This window comes from Eschscholzia californica, unplaced genomic scaffold, assembly GCF_041429995.1.
Source record: "Eschscholzia californica isolate CP2 unplaced genomic scaffold, dmEscCali1.0.p SCAF_2, whole genome shotgun sequence".
In the NCBI taxonomy this organism is placed as follows: Eukaryota; Viridiplantae; Streptophyta; class Magnoliopsida; order Ranunculales; family Papaveraceae; genus Eschscholzia; species Eschscholzia californica.
The window spans coordinates 51,133,606-51,153,533 of NW_028238309.1; the positions used below are offsets into that span (position 1 = coordinate 51,133,606).

Here is a 19,928-nt window from a genome sequence, read left to right on the forward strand (position 1 = left end):
ACGAGATCTTCTCTGCATAAAAAATTATACGGAAACCTTGATGAAGATTTGAAGAAATGATCTAAAAATCTGCAACCTAAAACTACTAAAAAGTAACAAAATACATAGATACAAACACTTCTTAATCGCATTATCTTCAGTAAAGACGGATTTAACATTAACATAATAAAATCGGTTATGAATCTTAGAGAGAGAAAATCCTGAATAATGATGAAGATTTGATCAGATGATACAGAGAGAAATTCGATACTGAATTTGTAAGAATCAGTCATGAAGGATTGTCTCATCAAAATATATATCATTCAATAAATTTTTAGAGAGAGAAAGACAAGAATTTCATATTCATTTGAAACAGAATCATTTAAGAAGATGATTGTTAACCTGTTTAACAATATTAAGAAACTGTTTTTGAATATCTCTAATGAATATTAAACACAAATTTCTTTGCTTTAATGGAAGATTTTCAGTAGATTAAGGTGTAGAGAGATAATCAATTATCATAAAATAAAACAAAATCACAAAAACTAATAACTTGATTAATGTTTTACCTGATTAACAATGGTGATTTGATTTCTGCAAATCAAAAGAATATGAATCAAGGTGTCTGATTTAATGGAGGATTTACTTTCGAATCAGATGAAGAGAGAGAGAGAGAGAGAGAGTGCAGAGACAATAAGGTTTCGGTTAGAAAACTTACTGATTATGAGAAGATCACGGTTTCTTAATATAAAAACGTGATTGGAGAGAGAAACAGGGAGATAAAAATGGAAAAGATATTTGGTGATTTTGATCTTATAACTGTTTTTATATTTAAGAAAGGTTAGTATAGGTATTAATATTTAATAGTTATTCTCGGGATTTGTGTTTTCTCTCTAGATTGAACCAAATGGACCAGATATCTATTTGTAATATTATTTTGGTTTTTATACCCTTTATGGGATTAGAGAGGACTAAAAGTCCTATTAGGGCCTATTTTTTGGGCCATACACCAAAAAATTCCTAATTTAAACCATAATGAAAGAGGCCTAAAACCCGACAAATTATTACATTATTTATAGCCTAAATTGCATGAGAGAAATCTTGATGGCAAACTGCTTCCACCGAGATTCGATCCCGCGACCTCATGGGCTTAAGATGGGTGTCCAACCAGAGGAATAATAATTAAGCGAAAAAATGAAGGGCAAATATGAAGGAAGATGAAGTGGTAGAGAGAACAGATGAGATGGAGGAGAACTTTCAAAAAAATGTATTCTGTATTCCCCATAAAAATTTATTCCCCGGAGAATTTAAAAAAAAATCTGGATTCCCTCGAGAATTTATTCTCCGGAGAATTTTCTTTATTCCCCAAAGTCGCGACCAAATATTATTATGTCTCATCTAAATTTCACTGTCCATTCTTTTTTTAATTTCATACGGTACCAAACCGATGACTTCGATGGTTTGGTTAAAAAGACGTATTGATTGGTTATGAATTTTTCTTTTTGAGAAATCGACTACTATAATGTACGTTAGACGTTACAAGGCATTGATACATCATAAAGATGTGAGAAGCACGATAACTGTCCAAGTTAAACTTACAATGAAAGAGGCTTAAACACCAACAACATAAAAGAGGCCTAAACCCCAACAACATGAAAGAGGCCTAAAGCCCGATGTACTTAGTACATTTTTCATACCTTTAATAACTTAAGTCCAATAACCATGGGTTCCACCTCCTGTGGGAATAGAACCTAAGACCTCCAGATTTTAGGAGTTCATGTCAGCACTTTGAACCACTTGGGCAACCAAGTGCTGACGGTTATGAAGCATTTAGATCAGTCAATTTGAATGATATTTGCGAAGTCCTACGGTTATGTAGATCAGTCAATTTGAATGATATTTGTGAAGTCCTACTGCAAAAATTGTCTTTAACTTTTGGTTTGAGCCCAACAAGATCACGAAAGTATAAAGCTTCAACCTGGACGTCTCGCAGAGCGACTCTCGTCGTCTTCGTTTAGACTTTTTGATAAACAAAAAATGAAGTTTTTTTTAGTAATCGAGTACGATCTACGTTAGTTGTTACAAGGCATTGATACATCATGAAGATGTGATGATCACGATAACCTCCTAATTTAAACCATAATGAAAGAGGCCTAAAACCCGACAAATTATTACATTATTTATAGCCTAAATTGCATGAGAGAAATCTTGATGGCAAACTGCTTCCAACGAGATTCGATCCCGCGACCTCATGGGCTTAAGATGGGTGTCCAACCATAGGAATAATAATTAAGCGAAAAAATGAAGGGCAAATATGAAGGAAAAAAATGAAGTTAACCTCCAACTAACAAACTTCTTTCTTAAGGGGTCAAAAGATCGTACTTGATAAAATGAGGGGGCAGAATGTTAAGTTATTACATTTGGGGGGAAGTTTTAGTCGGAAACCGTGAGGTTAAAATGACCAAAACGGCTCCCGCGTTTCATCTTCTCCTCCTCTCCAACATTATCATCTTCTCGTCGTCTTCATCGAGAGAGAAAGTAGAGAGAGAGTTTGGAGAGAGAAACTAGAGAGAGAGAGAGAGAGAGAGAGTAGAGAGGGAAGGTAGAGAGAGAGAGAGAGAGAGAGGGAGAGATGGCATCAGGGAGAAACCCAGAGATCAGAAAGGATAGAGTATTAAACAAGTGTGTAATCTTCTCTCCAGCTCGAGCTCGTCGACCTTCCGATTTCAAATCAAAATCTCCTGCTAACCCTAATTCATTAAATGAGTGTCCTTTCTGTATAGGTCATGAACATGAATGTGCCCCTGAGATTTTCCGACTTCCTCTTCCATACACATCTGATTGGAAAATTAGAGTCATTGAAAACCTCTTTCCAGCTCTCAGTAGAGATCAACAATTACTTCAAAACGTACAAGACTCACATCCAAACCCTAACCCAAACCCTAGGCAAAGTGGGTTTGGATTTCATGATGTAGTTATTGAGTCTCCTGTTCACTCCATTCATTTATCTCATCTCTCTCCATCAGAAATTGGTGATGTTTTGCTTGCTTATAAGCAGAGAATCCATCAGCTTCACCTTCATGAATCAATCAAATACGTTCAGGTATACTCAATTCAGATTCTATTATCCTGATTCATTTCATTAAAGGACCTGTTTTTAATGATTTTCGAACAATTTTTTGTGAAATTGGGAGCAATTCCAACACTAGCAATTGGAGAATTGTTAATAATTCATTTCTGGTTCTTGGGAAAAACTCGAAATTGATAGATGGGTTGTGATTAAGTCTGATTTCAAAAGAAATTCTTCAAATAATACACAAAATTATGATAGTTAAACACCCAGTTAGTCATTTTTGTTCTTGCCTTCTTGGTTGTGTTGGAAAATACCTTGAATATGGGTTGACGATATCTAACCTGAAACGCGACGAATACTGGAGTCTTCTTCATACATAGTGAAAATCATTGGTCCAGTTTGTCGTGGAGTAGGTCTTACCAACCGGAGCACATAAATCTTTTGTCTTCTGTGTGATTATTTACTTTCATTGTCGCTTTTCTTGCTTGCGAGTTCTTCGTTGTAACAGCTTGGTTGGTTGTGTTTTATAACTTATGTGATGAATTATAGGTGTTTAAGAATCATGGTGCCTCAGCTGGAGCATCAATGAGTCATTCCCATAGTCAGATAATGGGTCTTCCAATTGTTCCTTCTACTGTTTCTTCTCGTATGGATAGTATGAAAGAATATTTCAATGAGACGGGAAAATGTAACCTCTGTCAGATTCGAAAAGAAGAACTTTTGATTGATGAATCAACCCATTTCATTTCAATTGTTCCTTTTGCTGCTTCATTTGCTTTTGAAATCTGGGTCATCCCTCGTGATCACTCTTCGCATTTCCATACACTAGATCATGAGAAGGTAAGCTTCATTTCCTTTTATCTTTTTCGTGCATATATTTGTGTTTCATATAAATAACTAAAGAAGTTCACTTTGATTTGTATTTTGTTTCCTTCATTCTTTCAATTCCTAAACAGCATTCAGAATAATGTCTTATTCGTTCTATCTATCATTGCTATAATAAAACCCAGAATCTTGGTGCAGTAAAATTTAGGTTAAATAGTTTCTCATTCTTTATAAACCTGCAACTTTCACCCCAACAAGTAATCTTGGAAATACAGAAACAGATCTACGTTAGTTTCTGCAATGAATTCAGTTCAGTCAATTGCTAGATTCTAGGACTCCCTTTTATATCCCCGAAACTGTGTGAAACAGAACTAATGACAGAAATAACGTATCCCACTAAACGGTACTTATAATTAGTACACATAAATCAGTAAATTTTACCTCGTGACCTTAATTGCAAGTTTGCAGCGATATAGAGTGTTTTGGGCCAAGTAAATGTTTCTTTAGTTACTTGAGAAGTGATGAAACTGAAATGCAAGCGATAATTTTTATGTTTTAACAGGCAGTGGATCTTGGCGGACTTCTAAAGCTTATGCTGTTAAAATTGTCCCAGCAGCTGAACGACCCACCATTCAATTACATGATCCACACTTCCCCGAAGGACATTACACCCTCGGAACTACCCTACAGCCATTGGTTTCTACAGATTGTTCCTCAACTAAGTGTGGTTGGAGGATTTGAGATGGGGAGTGGTTGTTTTATAAATCCTGTTTTCCCAGAGGATGCTGCTATGGTTTTGAGGGAAGTCAATGTTGTTTTATGAAGTTGAAATTCATTTTTATTGCTTCTTCTATTGTATGAATAAGACATGTATATATCAGTTTCGACTATTCAATGAAAATGTGTCATTTTGTAAGAACTTATTATCTTTGAGATTACATTGATCTTAGTTGAACACCCTTGTGAAAAAACATCACTGTAGAGGGCTTTCAAGCAACCATATTGTCGATAATCGAGACATCTAAATAAAAGGAAATCTGCTTCGACAAGATAAACATAGTTTAATATTAGAATTTGGAAAAGAATGTTTAGATGGAGTATGGAAGTAACATACAAACACAAAAAGAAAAAAGAACCAAATGTCCCAAGAATTCATGATAACAGACTATAAACTACAGAATATAAGAAAAAAAAACTATCCCTTGAAAATATTCTTTAAAGCTATGAACAAGATAAAGATAAACCAGTAATTTATCCAAATGCCTTCATGTTGTTGGCGGCATCATCGAGCAATCTGTCCACAAGCTCTACACGAACCGAGGCTCTACCTCATCGTCTGCAAATACTTTGTTTGCCTTTAAATTCTCGGTCGCACTCCAAAGCTCTATTTCTTGTTGAATATACCGAAGATGGATTTGATAGCGTTGATGGCGCTTTCATTAATAAATGATTCATCAAACCTCTTCAACAAAGGGTCAAATTCTGGGTATGTTCTCAAATTTGCTAGGTCTGGATCTGTCCTTATTCTCTGTGAGATAATGGTGACAGAGTTCAGCTAACCCATGGGGTGCAGAAAAGAAGAAGAAGAAACTATCTATTATGTAAACTAAGAATTGCTTACATTAAAATCTTCGAATCCTGCTTTTAAAGCTTCTTCGAGGGCAGAGATCCCAGCTTGCAACTGCATTTAATTCATCATATAAATTTCAAAGAATCAAAGGAGAAGAACTTTGAATGACGGTAAAGGATTACAAATACTTTTCGGTTCCTTATGGTTTACCTGATTAAGCTTCGAATAACAACATGCCACGTTGTAACTCGCCACTGAAGCCTCGTTAAGTTCTGGTTTTGATCCTAATACGGATTCAAACTTCTCTAATGCTTCTTCGTATTTTGATTCCCTTGTGTAATGAACGAAACAAAATATACTTATGAGAAAACATGATATTAGAAGCCCAAGTAGAAGAACGTCGTGATTTTTTTTCTGACCGAATTGTTTATGACTGCAGGGACTGAAGGGAGTAACTGAGGATAACGATTTCGGCCTTTCGGGTACTTACTTGTAAAGCTTTAGTCCTTCACGAAGGTCATTCGCTCTTTGCTGCTTTTGTTCCATCTTCCTCACGTAATTTTGCATCTGCAGATAAAGTAAAAGTACTCGTTGGGTACAAAATTTTTACAGTTTCACCACCATAGAATCAGAATTTCAACCGTTTTAGTTGCATTTATGATCTATTTTCCATATCAAACAATAATATGATATACTCACTTGAATTTCTCTGACTTTGTTACTAACGACGCCGGAGTTCCTTTCAGCTCGAATAATCTCCTTTTCCGTCAGCTCACCCGCAGTCTCTATCTTACCTGAGTATGTCCTAACATATTAATACGACGAATATGTTTTCGTTTAACTTAACAATGTAGGTAAGAGAATTCTTCTCTTAACTCTTTCCTTTTTTTGCCATCTTTCTTGATAGATATAGGATGGAACTTGGAAAAATAGCAAAGAACTAACCATATCTCTTCTCCATTTTCATAAGTAACGGACCGATTCTCTGTCGGATAGTGTACATTGTCCTACCATATTCAGCAGCAGGCCATAATTCTGTCCCAAAAACTGCACTGCATACATTATTTTACATGCTTTAGCAACTACACACATCCATTCAGTTCAATTCTAGTTAACAGTGGCACATATGAAGGAGACAATTCCTAGTCCCACATCGCTTAGGCAAATGCCTAGATCATTGGCTAAAGATGTGAGGCCAGTACCTTTATGATCTTTTGGTGCGGACTTCTGAGAGCCCATGCCAGGAACAAAACTTCAAGCTACATGAATGGTGGCTAATAAAAGACAATATTGAGATGTTGGGGTTTGTGTAATGGCTAATCAGGGAAAATATTGTCTGGGTTTGGGCGATGGCTAATCAGGGACGATATCAACATGTTGTTGGGGTTTGGGTGGTGGCTAATCAGGGACAATGTCGATACGTTATTGGGCCACACAATCTTCAGATCTTGGGTTTAACAAGCAACCACAACCCTTGGTTTCAATTGATCTGAGGGTCTACTACTCATTGAAAAATGGAAATAAATGGATCAGAAAGGTTTAGGACCATAAACTAGTGAAACTTCTAGGTCTTGTTTGGCACGGAAAAGGACTGTGGTTACCAGGAACAACAATCCCATGATGTGATTCCTAGTAATCCCAATATCGTACTATATTGTTTGATTTGGCAAGGAGTCGGATTCATGCATATTGATTTTGTTTGTAGATTATTTGATTGACGATTCTAAGGGAAAGGAAATCGCAAACCCACCCTCCCCTGGGTGTTGAATTCCTCTTTTAAGATGAATATCATTCTTGCTCCGAATGCGATCCTTAGTCCATTTTCGCGTACCAAACATAATTTCAGAATGCGATTAGTGGTAATCACATTTCATTCTAGCGCGCAAGACGCAGCCTTAGGTTCTTGTAGAACTAATCCTACCCCAACTTAACCTAGATATCATATTCTAATTTGAGGTTTTTAGTTTTATGAACAGAATATGAAACTACTAATCAAGAAGCATAAAACATTGAAACAACAAGAGAAGTACAAATAAGCAAAAAATGTGGTGAGAGAAAGTGAAGAGACTTGTTACCTGGTAGCAATAACTTTATCTCCAACAGTAAACTTGCCAGTCTTGGCAGCAAACCCTCCAGGAGCTATAGCATCAATATATGTACCTCCATCCCTGCCTTTAGTAAACCTCAAACCATAGGGCTGCTCAATTTCTACCTCATACTCTTCATATTTTTCTTCTTCTCCTTCACCATTACTCTCTGATTTAGGTGGTGGGTTGGGTTCAGTAGAGGATTCAGATTGAGATGATGATGCTGAAATTGAAGATGAATTCATCTTCTTCTTCTTCTTCTTGTTGTGGGTATTGATTGATGAAGAAGGAATTCTTGATGAGAGAGAATTGTGATGACATTTTAGTGGAAAAGGGAGTGATGGGTTTTGCTTGGTTAGTGTTGTTATTGATGTTGATCTTGGTAATGGAGGTGAAGAACAGAGAGATGGGTAGTTGCTTGAAGCCATTGACATGATGGGTTTAATTTCTCTCTCTAGTTCTGGGCTTCTGTCTCCTATGTCTTTTGCTTGTTTGGTCTACTAGTGAATGATTATCAACATTATAGAGATTGGAGAAAGTGATACCAAGTGAGTTTGATTGAAATTTGAAGGAGAGGAATAGGAGGAAGAGGTTTGGATTGAAGGGAGATATATAGAACTATGTGGCTCTACTTTGAGGTTGAGTTTCAACCATGAAATATTATCCAACTTCTTTTCATGGCACATTTTGGTAATGTTAACTTGCTACCACTTCTTTGCTTTTGTATGGGCTTTTACAAGTGAGAATTTTGTTTTGTAAATATTTGTATTTCGAAAAATAAAAATTATATTTTGTACATGGTCATACGCACTAATGTTTTTTTTTGTTGAAGGAAAGAACAAACCAAACAAAAAACTACATTCCCAAATCCATCGTCATAGTCTCCTTCGAGTGCCATGTGCGCTTGACTCTATTTTTCCTCCCTCACTTGACTAATTTATCGGCTAGAATATTGATCGATCTCAGGCCGCAGTGAAATTGGATTTGATCAAAGCTAGCTCTGAGAGATCTAATGCCTTCCATGTGATTCATAGACTGCCAATTGATATCATGTCTCTGGTCCTGGAGGTGATTAATCAGATTGATGTTGTCGCTTTCAATTTGAAGATGAGAAATTTTGAGTTCAGACGCCCATTGGACTGCCTTCAAGATTGCCATACATTCGCATTCCTCTGCTGTTTGTCCTTCATAAATTTGACAAAATGTTTGAAAATATTTGAAATTTCTATTTTATTTGTAAATGTCAGCATACTTTGAAGTGTATGACTCTGTATCTCGAACCCTTAACCTATAAGGTGGAAACTAACTTGGCAACCACTCCAACCAAAGGTTTTTGACAATATCTGAAATTTTTGACATTAGCTCTAGTTGCCATGGTTGAGAGTTGAGACTATTGTGATTTTTTAATGCTACTTTGTATAATATCAAGTTAAATAAGATATGGTCATATGATTACGTGTTAGATAAAACAACTTGTTTATTGTGAACATCTATATTGTAGGAGGAATGAGCTGATTGGACACTTATCTACTCAGCTGATACCAAACTCTTGTTAAGAAAAGATTGATTAATTCTCGTAATGGAATGTCACTAATAATAACAAGACCTTTATTTTAGGTATAGGCTATTATTTCGGTCATCGATCTAGCTCCATGACCTTGCCCATGCTCGAAGGGTGGGTTTACGCTTAGTGTGAATATTTGTTGATAACAACCGAACAGACATTTCCATGACATAAATTTGATGGGTGACCAATACGCGGACAACCGCTTTTCTTATATGGACAACTATCTTATGTGGACAACGCAAAAAAATTAAGTTTTTATATGGACATCAGTTTTTAAGGGGACAACTCTCTATTATTTTCACTCAAGTCCTCTTAGAATCAGATGTATTATTTGATGACCTCTCTCTTTCTCCATAAACCCTAGGTTATTTAGTCTTCATCTCTTCTATTACTTGTTCTTCATCATCATCCAAATTTCTAGAGAGAGAAACTCCTTGGAGAAGCATTGGTGGTTATGGCATCAAACAAAGGCAAGGGAGTTGTTGTAGAATCTCCCCAAAGACAAAGGTTAGAATCCTAAAACTCTAAAACCAACCATTAAGAAGAAGATGTGGAAGACGAAGATGGATCTGTTGGTTCTGACTCTGAAAACGATGGTGAAGAGGAAGATGAATCTAGTAATTCGGGTTGTACAAAAATATGGCATAACAGAACATCACTTGCGACGAAAATCTGGCATATTCAGAAAACTTGCCAGATTTTCGTCGCAACTTAGCTTCTGTTATGCAATATTTTCGTCGGTTTTCTCCGAAAATACGGCATAACAGAAGCTAAGTTGCTACGAAAATCTGGAAAATTGTCCGATTTTGCCATATTTTCGTCGCAAGTTATGTTTTGTTTTACCTCATCAATGTCATTAATGCCTATTATAGAAACGCCCGGAAAAACTTCTTCAGGTGCAGATTGAGGGATTTTGTCTTCTTCATCCATCCATCTAGGGTTTGATAAAAAAAAATGGTAGAAACTACAGTTTACTTTTAGTAGAAGTGAAGAAAGAAGAATAAGACTAATAAGAAGAGATTTTGTCTTCTTCATCCATCTAGGATTTGATAAAAAAAATGGTAGAAACTACAATTTACTTTTAGTAGAAGTGAAGAAAGAAGAATAAGACTAAGAAGAAGGAAGAAGATGAAGAAGAAGACAGTTTAGGTTTTCAATCTTTAACTATTATTTTTGTTAGTAGTCCACAAGTTACTAATTATTACTCCCTCAGTCCCAAAAAGAATGACCTATTTTGAAAACCCAACTTTTTAAGGGAACATCATTAATTGGAGTTTGACTTTAAAAAATAACATGGTTTTTCCAATTGTAACCTCATTAACTTTTGTAATTTACAATGAAAAAGTTGAATTTACTTTTAAATAAAGTTGTCATTAAATTTATAGTAATGGGTATTGTTGGAAAGAGCGAAAAGTTCTTTTCTTTATTTTTAGAAACAGGACACTAAAATGGGACAACCCAAAATAGAAATTAGGTCATTCAATATGGGACGGAGGGAGTAGTATTTAAGACTTTATTGAGTTGTCCCTTTATTAAATCAAAGTCAACTAAGTCAAGCATAGTTGACTCGCATCGGACCCGAAAATAATTGTCCATATAAGAAAAACTGTTGTCCGCGTATTGGCCACCATTTGATGTGAACATCCCAAAGTTATTTTTAACCTAGTGTCGGTACGTCTAGCTAATAATTTTTTTTTTAGTTTTCTAGCTACAAAATTTCAGCCATACAGTATACTGGCCTTTCTTGGGTAGTTGACTCCTTCCCCATACATGTTTTCTTATATAAAAATGCCCCAAATTTGATACTTATGCCACATTTTCAAACAACAACCGAACTTGTATTGTCTATAAACAACCTTTTATACCATAAATCCTTATAAATAGTCAAGGATTCAACAATATCCAAGTTAATAAATACATACAAACATATCAACCAACCAACCAACCAACCAACCAACCAACAAAACCAACCATTACTTCTTTCTCACTGACAAGATCGAACTAAACGACATCACCTGCCTACAAATAAAAGAATATTACATGCAAACACTCTCTTTGTTGCTGCCATCCTGAAAATACAACACCGAAATCTCACATGTCTATAGAGCAAACAACCAGATAAAAGTACATCCAGGGTAAGGCAGCAGCAACTATCTTTCCTCATCAAACACCTAGATATAGCAACCCGATGCCATATTGTTCTCTAAAGTTGCACACATTTTTTCTCCATCAAGATAAAGTCACCAAGAGGACGAATGAAAACAAACGGGTAGAAGTACTGAACATGTAAATCAATCAATCAACCAATAAATTACTAGTTTCTCGATCTAAACATTTCCGGCACTCAGAATAGTTCGACTTTCTTTTTCTGCATGTCCTGCTTCCATCTCGGTTGTTTATAGAATGCCTCTTTCGTCATCAGACAAATAAGCCTGCAAAATTAAGAACAGAAAAGGAAAAGGAAGAAACCGATTAAACTTATCATAGGCTACCATCTAGTGCATTAGCTTGATAAAAGCAAGTGTTAAAACAAAAAAGCGAAAAAGAATTGTTGACGTAAAGATAACAGAAAATTATTATGACGTAATTGTGAAAATTAAAGCATTTTTAGCACATTTCCAAGTATCTGGGACGAAACACGCATACCTCTCTTCGTTTGATGTCAATTCCTCTAGATGGGTTGGCTGATTTAGTCCTTAATTGATCATAACTGAATGGACCACTTCCGCTGCCCTTTTCATCTGCCTGCGACTCTTGCTTCACCACATTTACTTCTGAGTCTTCTCCATTGCTTTCCGACATAGAACCTACTTCTACTGCGTCTACTGTTTCCTTTACTTCTTGCCAATCTACTTTAGAAACAGTATTCTCACTCTTCGGTCCATCTGCAAATACATAAAGATACAAGACTTTGTAAACTTAAAAAGTGTATTTAGTATACAAAATAGAGTAAGTTCTGATTCTACGCGAACATGTGTGAAAAAACTGTATTGAACTAGAGTGACAAATTCTTGGCTGGTTTGAACTCTCTATCGAATGTCAGCCAAGAACTTTAAGAGATCACATCTTTCAATTGAAAAAAAACGAACTTTAAGAGATCGAACATCCACTTCATAGATAGTTTTCCTTTTTGGTTGGTGACAAGGAAATCATACAGATACTATTTTACAGACTCGTCTAAAACTTCTAACAAATAACTGACTGTAGTATCTTTTTTCAATACGTGAAGAATCTGATTGTTATGTCTGCCTTACCAGAATTGCTTGGTTCGGTGGTAGGACTTCTACTTGTTTTGGATGGTGAGGCATCAGACTGCTTCTTCTGTTCAGCAGTAAGAACTGTTGAGAGAGCCGCAATAGCGGCTGCTCTTTGTGATCCTCGGCTCGAAGAGGATGGCTTCGTAGCTGGAGCAGATTTGGACCCAGATGAGGGATTAAATGCAGAAGACAAGGCAGCTAAAGCTGAAGCTCTTTGAGTTTGTCCGCCATTTCTTGAACCATTAGATTTGGTCTGGCTCTGCAGTGACCAAGTAACAGTAAATCAAAATAAGCAAGCCCTCAAATTTCTTAAAATCCATTCTTATTGGGTTCACGTGATATTTTATGGTCAAAAAATAAAAGAAGAAATGTCATATAATTCGTTTGTTGAACCATTAGATTCAGATTATTCAGAATTTTAGAAAAATAAACACAACCTACATAACCAGTCTAAATCTTCATAGTCGATTCATCATCCCGTATGTAATCTTATGATTCCTCTAATGCCCCAAAAACTAATATTGGCGAGTTCAGTAACATAGATAAGGTGAGTTCAGAAATGGCAAAAACCAGGATATGACTTTACACATTAACTTTCTCCTTACCTTATTTATTAGATCATGCATATTTACTTACAAAGTATGGACCATTGCTAAACCTAGAGCTGTATAATACTACACACAACATGTACATACAAAATCTCATATTACAGCAACAGAAGACACATCGAATATAAGAGTGTCCAACACGTCTATCAAATAATGAATAACCATGTGATGCAGCTATATTTTTATATCATGTTATGTTCTGGCAGTTGAATAATGTCATAGAAGAAGGATTTACCCGTGAGGCATGTGATGATCCAAAGAGCCAAGCCAGTTTCTTTTCAAATGAATTTCCGTGAACCTGCAGTTTCATGGGAAAGGATTTTTAAAGAGAATACAAACAACGAAATGTTAGTGAAATGCGATGGTGACAACAGTTGGTGAAAACCCCAATAACACAACAATTCTGAGATAGATCTTGGGGTTTCTATCCTCTATTTTCCTTTAGCTTTGCCTTTTAATGCATGAGCCGACTTTCTTTTTCAGTTAGTTCGGGAAAAGGTGTAGAGAACACTGATGAGAAAAGGCTTGAGATTAACAAATAGAGAATTTTGCACATCTTAAACCTACAGTTGCTTTCGACGAATCCCATGAGAAGTATGTTGTGAAGAAGCATGGCTCATTCCCTTCTGTGACCTTGTATACTGTTACATCAGGAGACAACCCGTCCAGAGATACTGCCAGCTCTATATACCTCTGAAACATTTAGATTCTACATGAGGTACATAACAGCAGTGATGTGACTAGCAAATCTTACTGCAAAGCAATAATACCTGCCCAATCTCAAATGCCTTTTGCTTTTCTTTGGAGTCGGCCTGACCAACCCAAACGAAAACCTCAGCATGTGTGTCTAGTATCAAGATATCCTCAGTCAACAGATCATCTTGAATGATTTTGAAAATAGAAACCCTAACATCACAAGTTATTTACGGTAGAGTGGTTGTGTTGGAGGTAAGTAGTGGAAAATAAAGTAAGTAGTGGACTCGAACAGTATTATTATTCACACGACCAAAATTACGAGGTTTGATGTTGATTATCTTACCCATGCAACTGAAGATGAAGTCAAAGTCTTCTCTGTTCTGAAGGGCTTGAGGAACTTTATAAAGGGTACAACGCATGGGCTCAAAGAAGAGGTCATCAGTGGATTCAGTGAGAGGGAATTCTACTTCCTTCAATATCCTCCCTTCTTCTCATTTCTCATAAAATTCCAGCGACTCTCTCTCTCTTTCTACCTTAACTCCATTTCTTTCTCTAACAAACCCTCCCTCTGCCTCCTGCCTGTCTGCCATTTATTATAACAAACCCTAGCTCCTCCTTCTATTCATCCTTTTCTTTCTTCCTCTTTGATATCATCAAAACCCATCAATTTCTTTTTTTTCATAAATATATATTCCCAAAGAGAAATGAAATCTTTTAAAACAGAACAACTGGAACAATTAAGAGAGATTTTTTCAAGATTCGACATGGATTCAGATGGAAGTTTAACACAACTTGAACTAGCAGCATTACTTCGATCTTTAGGTTTAAAACCAACAGGTGATCAGATCCATACCATGTTAACAAATATTGATTCAAATGGTAATGGATCTGTTGACTCGAACAGTATTATTTTCAAAGAAATAACCCCCCGTTACCCCAAGGTGCCTAAAGTAAACCACCCCCCCACACCCCAACGGTGCTGATTTGAGCTCAAATTGAACCAAAGGGCACTTGTAATACATATATACGTTTCTGGAAACATGATGAAGGCAGAATCTTACACTCTTACTCCTAAGTCTAATCTCCTCGACAATATTTTTAGTTATATAACAGAAATTATATTAGTTCTGAAGGGTAATGCATGCTAGTTCATACAGAGAACTATCATTTAGGTTTCAATTTATTCGATTATTTGATACAATCCAAGTTCAGTACTTCGCGACATCAACCCAATATATCATTTGCAAATTGTAGCATTAACAATGGGATGTCATTTGATCAAGCAACCGTTGATGTCTCCTCTAAAACCACTCCCAAGTCCGAAACGAACTAAAACTTACTATCCAGGACATGTGATAACATTTCGGAATCCTTTTTGACATAAAAAAGACCTAATTAACAAGTTCTGACTTCCTCTAATATCTTGGTCAAAACTTATTGGTAAAATTACTTGCAAACATATAGGAACTAATCAAAATCATTCTTATTTAATCAGTAGTTCCTCCTTTGCTAGAAAATGCAAGAAATTAACAAAGTTTGAAATGCTTAAGGCCACCAAAGCTAATGTAGATAATGAAGATCACAAGGGTAGAAAATTGTCAATGAACGTCACCTCCCATCAACAGCTAAATCCTTAAGAGTGGAAGAGTGGCAAGTCTCGAAACTATTAAAATTGAAGATACAGAAATAAAACAAACTCAACATCAATCCAATGGACGAAATACGGAGTTGATCTAGTGATCAGCAAATGTATCTGTCTTTGTGATTGCATTAACTATAGTATAGCGAGCCTATGTATAGACAGGTCCCTCCAAAATGGTGTGAGCACAGACCAGTCCAAGGAAACCCAATAACTGAATGTTGAGTGGTTTAAGTCAATAAAGCATAGCACTAGTATTTGCATGCAAAATGGAATATAATGAAGTGGGTGATCTAAAGCAATCAAACCTCATTAACCTAAACATTCTGTTACACCTACCTACCTTTGCCTTTCTTCATGCTTTCTTGAAGCAGAGAGGGAGACAGTTTTTTTCATGTACGCCTTTTGATGTTATCTACATCAGTTACTAGTATATTATGCCATTCAATTAATATCACATAAGATATCTATGTAACTGGTGCAAATTTCTAGTGTCTTTTGCCCACAAACTACACTCGTCCTGAAAAGAATCTTAAAAACCCTAACATCCCTTCATTTTCCTGGTTGTGTAGTAGGGATAGGATATGAAAACGTATTCTTTCTTCACTCAATATCACACCTAGCTAATTTCAACACTAAGCTCTCTAGTTGATGAATAAAGGGAACAAAAACATAACTAATTTATGTTCATTCACATAGTTTGCTTGATATGTAGTGCGTTTGAAAGAACTGTCCGTGCCCTACGGGCACGGATTACACCCTCGTTCCATTATGTTATGGACAACATTGAAGTCAATTTTCAAAAAGGGAAGAACAATGAAGTGTGCTAAGTATTTTATGGTACGTTTGAAAAAAAAGAAACAAAGGAACGTGCGCGAAAGATTTCCTCTCAAGCAAATATATATGTTTGCTTACAACCACTATTATACTACTCATGATACTAAAGAAGTCCTAGTCTTAGGATATTCTATAGTCTACTCACACCAAAGTGGTTATAAAATCATGTCAGTCGATCAATAGTTGAAATCTTGGAAATGCAAAGCTCAAAACAATTGCTTTCATGGGAGTAAAAGTTACATACCACGAGAAACTTTTTATGTTGACATTGAGGAACTAGAATGCAGCAGCCAGAATAACAATCGTAAATAATAAATATGCCTTTCCTTGACTTCAACAACTCTCAATCTTAAGCTATTATTGCCACGTTACTTAACAAGTATACAACTTCCCCAAGCCAGCCAGTAAACATATTGCTCTAAGCTAAGCTAATTTTTGCAAATTTTCCGTAGTTTCCTTCACTATTAGCTCAACTTTCAATTTTTTCTCATCCTTGTCGTGAATCTCATCATCTGTCGGAAACCAAGAAGCTGTTGTACCTGGATCCTGGTTCTGAAGACTCAAATCTGAAGGCATATGCAATGATTTCTTTGCAGGCCCAAGTTTAAAATGCACATGAGGCCTCTTTAGTGGAAGAACTTGTCTATCAAAATCACCCGGAACACAAACCCTCTCCCTTGATGCTTCAATAGCTGGAGGAATAAGACCCAACATCAAGTCCCCATTTTTATTTGTAACTCGTAAATTTGGAACCTTATCTGGTAAAGCAACAGAAGGAACATCCTTCTCATCTGATTGAATGGGTAGAGCAAGAAAAGGATTACTCTCTGCTGCACGTTTCGCTTTAGTAGCATCTCCATGTTCTGCCAAGGTGTTTGCAGCTGACCCATTACATGCCAATCTCTGCTGCAAATTTGATAAAGACCATTGTGCCTTTCTATTATGCCTAGTATCTTCAACTCTATCTACACGACTCTCGCTGCCTCTCTCATTCGGAAGAGGGGAATTATTGTAAGTGCTTGGGTCAGGGAATGCAGGTAACCAATTCGGAATATTTTCTCCAATAGGTGTCTGACCAATGTGCAGAAAACTTGGTGTCGGTTTTCGACATTTTATTACGGGAAAATAAGGAACTGGCCGAATAAGAGGAATTTCATCTGTATAATTGACAAACTGAATGACTTCTTTTACTATGCCAGAACTCGTGGAACATCTAGTTACATCTGATGCACCAGGAAAACCATGAGCTGATCCCAAATCTTCTAATCCTTGAATAATATCAAATACATTGGTTTCTGTTCTACCGGCTAAATTAGCAAAAGAATGAGATTTATTACCTAATTCGCGAAGGTAACGGATAGCAATATCAGAGAGAGCTTCTAAAGCGGACTGCTGAAAATTCTGAAATCCAGCAGCTTCGCATATTTGAGCAACTGCGATTCTCACAATTGCTAAACCAAATTGATCGCCTCCTCCTTTTGATTTCTTATTTGTATCATGTTCCTTGTCATTCCCACTCCCCCCACATCCATTGATCATTTTCAGAACTTCTGATATCAAGTCAGAAGAACTAGGATTTCCAAAAACTCTATCTTTCTACATAAGGGTTCCATCTAGAACCGCATTATTCGTCAAAGGGAGGTTTTACCTATGCATCTAGGGAGTTCTAGGATTGATCATCCAAATTTTAACAGAGATTAAATAACAACCGAAATTAGACAAGAAAAAAATGAAAGCTTGATTATTTCTACCAAGATGAAGCAAAAAAACTAACTCCAAAGAATGAACAACGATAAAACAAGAACCTTTTAATATGTATGAAACTGGGGATTTCGTGAAAGCCTCGCCGGTTATTAAAGGAGCGGACAAGTGATATCGGAAGAACAAGAAGAGTATGGGTATCCCCGAGCAGAAATTTTTAGGATTTATGAAGTTGACGGAGTCGGAAAGTGATTTTAACCAGAACAAATTGGACAGAATCTAGGGTTTCGCGTTATGGAGGAGCAGCTGGAAGTTTAAATCCCCAAAGAATCCTAAGACTTGGGGAGACGGAAGTGGAGAAGTAAGGTAAAATATAGATGGTAGGTTTTTCCCGAACTTTGTAGAATTGCTATTTGATTCTCTTTTGGGAGGAAACTGGACTGTTTGATCTCATGGACATTTAAACGTCCACGAATATCTAGGGCATTCTTCGGTTGGTGATTTTTTGTGAGATAGATGAAATTAACCTTCAAAAATAGGCAGCATTGCCTTTAACTAAACTTGGTCATAAGAAATTGACCAAGTCGAACTTGCAAAATACATTGTCTTTATCTATAAAGGGCATTGCCTACAAAATTACCCATATATCTATGGTCAAAATTTATTCTCAATATTTATTTCCAAAGTTTAAAGTTGTCAGGACCAACATACCAAATCAGTCTTTCTTGTCCTAAAAATGAGACTCCCTTCTCTCTCTATGCTCTTACAATATTTCTATGGCCAGCGCTTTGGGGAAAGCTAAAAAGTTTCCGGAGTGTGAAGACTTGGTCAAAAATTGGTCAATTTTGTTTGACAATTTTATTTAGGGGGAAAGCAAAATACTTCTCCACCTCACCTCACTCTCTCTCCACCTCACCTCTATCTTCTCCGATTAGGTCGCCGGCCGGAAAATTTTTCGGCCGGCGACCATTTAAAAAAAAAAAAAAAATTTCTTTCACTCTCTCTCTCTCTAGAAACTCCGGCGAAGGGGTTTCCCTTCGCCGGAGTTCCGGTCTGTTCTTCAACAGACCGGAACTGGTCTGTTCTTCAACAGACCAGATCTGGCCTGTTGAAGAACAGACCGGAAGTGGTCTGTTGAAGAACAGACCAGTCTGGTCTGTTCTTCAACAGACCGGGACTCCGGCGAAGGGAAACCCCTTCGCCGGAGTTTCTAGAGAGAGAGAGAGAGTGAATTTTTTTTTTTTTAATGGTCGCCGGCCGGAAAATTTCCCGGCCGGCGACCAAATCGGAGAAGACAAAGAGGTGAGGTGGAGAGAGAGTGAGGTGAGGTGGAGTGTTTTTTTTTATTTCTCCTTAAAATTTATTTTCCCGGAAAATCTCTAAAATTTTACATATTCCCTTTAAAATTTCACACCCCGGAAACTATTTAGCTTTCCCCAAAGCGCTGGCCTACTTCTATCTCTACAAGTTGTTTTGTCTTGAAAATCATTATCAAAATTATATGGGTTATTTCCCAAATGACCCCCAACTTTGTGATCAGCTTCCTGCCTAGCCCCCTACTTTAGCAAATATTCCCATATGGCCCCTTTTTTCCGTTATCTTTAACTGTCCATTACTCTCACTCCTCCACCTCATTTCCTCTCTCTGTCAAGTCACATAAAATGACACATCATCGTCTTCTCCGACAGAGGTCGCCGGCCAACGACCTTCAAACATAAAAAAAAACAAAAAGGTGAACCAGATCTAGAGATAGAAAGGGGGAAAAAAACATTTTCTTTTTTTTTAGAGAAAGAGAGGGAAATTTTTTATTTTTTTTTTTGTTTGAAGGTCGCCGGCCGGCGACCTCTGCCGGAGAAGACGATGATGTGTCAGTTTATGTGACTTGGCAGAGAGAGGGAATGAGGTGGAGGAGTGAGAGTAACGGACAGTTAAAGATAACGGAAAAAGGGGGTCATATGGGAATATTTGCTAAAGTAGGGGGCTAGGCAGGAAGCTGGTCACAAAGTTGGGGGCCATTTGCCCAAATTATATATATGGTGATTAAATTTTGTATCTTCTTAAAACATTATTTAATTCTAACAACATTCTT

General features: G+C 36.7%; 4 protein-coding genes across 5 annotated transcripts; 1 reads left to right on the forward strand and 3 right to left on the reverse strand.

Moving 5' to 3' along the window:
- Positions 1-2,559: 2,559 nt before the first annotated feature.
- LOC147558777 (putative galactose-1-phosphate uridyltransferase) lies at positions 2,560-4,796 on the forward strand. Its single transcript, XM_086660456.1, has 3 exons — positions 2,560-3,082; positions 3,602-3,892; positions 4,440-4,796. Exons 1-3 carry the CDS (start codon positions 2,612-2,614, stop codon positions 4,698-4,700), a joined length of 1,023 nt encoding a protein of 340 aa, XP_086516582.1. The 5' UTR covers positions 2,560-2,611; the 3' UTR covers positions 4,701-4,796.
- Positions 4,797-4,903: 107 nt separating this feature from the next.
- Positions 4,904-8,271, reverse strand: ZKT (protein containing PDZ domain, a K-box domain, and a TPR region). The gene is made up of 7 exons (XM_086660455.1): positions 7,523-8,271; positions 6,393-6,499; positions 6,147-6,241; positions 5,938-6,014; positions 5,658-5,778; positions 5,499-5,558; positions 4,904-5,405 (listed from the first exon to the last, which is right to left on the reverse strand). The coding sequence occupies exons 1-7, from the start codon at positions 7,966-7,968 to the stop codon at positions 5,262-5,264; spliced, it is 1,050 nt and encodes a 349-aa protein (XP_086516581.1). The 5' UTR covers positions 7,969-8,271; the 3' UTR covers positions 4,904-5,261.
- Positions 8,272-10,942: 2,671 nt separating this feature from the next.
- LOC147558779 (villin-2-like) lies at positions 10,943-18,311 on the reverse strand. Of its 2 annotated transcripts, none has more exons than XM_086660511.1 (8): positions 16,383-18,311; positions 14,006-14,390; positions 13,737-13,813; positions 13,534-13,659; positions 13,202-13,264; positions 12,356-12,617; positions 11,748-11,986; positions 10,943-11,533 (listed from the first exon to the last, which is right to left on the reverse strand). In XM_086660511.1, the coding sequence occupies exons 2-8, from the start codon at positions 14,079-14,081 to the stop codon at positions 11,498-11,500; spliced, it is 879 nt and encodes a 292-aa protein (XP_086516637.1). In that variant the 5' UTR covers positions 14,082-14,390; positions 16,383-18,311; the 3' UTR covers positions 10,943-11,497. The 2 variants fall into 2 exon arrangements, with proteins under 2 accessions (XP_086516637.1, XP_086516636.1); XM_086660510.1 differs by having other exon boundaries at positions 14,006-14,607; positions 15,246-17,849.
- On the reverse strand, positions 16,337-17,677 carry LOC147558780 (transcription initiation factor TFIID subunit 8-like). Its single transcript, XM_086660509.1, has one exon. It carries the CDS (start codon positions 17,675-17,677, stop codon positions 16,562-16,564), a length of 1,116 nt encoding a protein of 371 aa, XP_086516635.1. The 3' UTR covers positions 16,337-16,561.
- Positions 18,312-19,928: the final 1,617 nt, after the last annotated feature.

Bases quoted from the DNA above. Each gene is read 5' to 3' on its own strand.
- LOC147558777 (XM_086660456.1), top strand. From the start codon at position 2,612: ATGGCATCAGGGAGAAACCCAGAGATCAGAAAGGATAGAGTATTAAAC. The intron at 3,083-3,601 runs GTATACTCAATT...GATGAATTATAG, and splicing joins AATCAATCAAATACGTTCAG to GTGTTTAAGAATCATGGTGC. The intron at 3,893-4,439 runs GTAAGCTTCATT...ATGTTTTAACAG, and splicing joins ATACACTAGATCATGAGAAG to GCAGTGGATCTTGGCGGACT.
- ZKT (XM_086660455.1), bottom strand. From the start codon at position 7,968: ATGTCAATGGCTTCAAGCAACTACCCATCTCTCTGTTCTTCACCTCCA. The intron at 6,015-6,146 runs GTGAGTATATCA...CTTTATCTGCAG, and splicing joins ACAAAGTCAGAGAAATTCAA to ATGCAAAATTACGTGAGGAA. The intron at 5,406-5,498 runs GTAAGCAATTCT...ATTATCTCACAG, and splicing joins CAGGATTCGAAGATTTTAAT to AGAATAAGGACAGATCCAGA.
- LOC147558780 (XM_086660509.1), bottom strand. From the start codon at position 17,677: ATGATCAATGGATGTGGGGGGAGTGGGAATGACAAGGAACATGATACA.
- LOC147558779 (XM_086660511.1), bottom strand. From the start codon at position 14,081: ATGCGTTGTACCCTTTATAAAGTTCCTCAAGCCCTTCAGAACAGAGAA. The intron at 13,814-14,005 runs GTAAGATAATCA...TCTTGATACTAG, and splicing joins CTTCATCTTCAGTTGCATGG to ACACACATGCTGAGGTTTTC. The intron at 13,660-13,736 runs GTATTATTGCTT...TAAATGTTTCAG, and splicing joins AGGCATTTGAGATTGGGCAG to AGGTATATAGAGCTGGCAGT.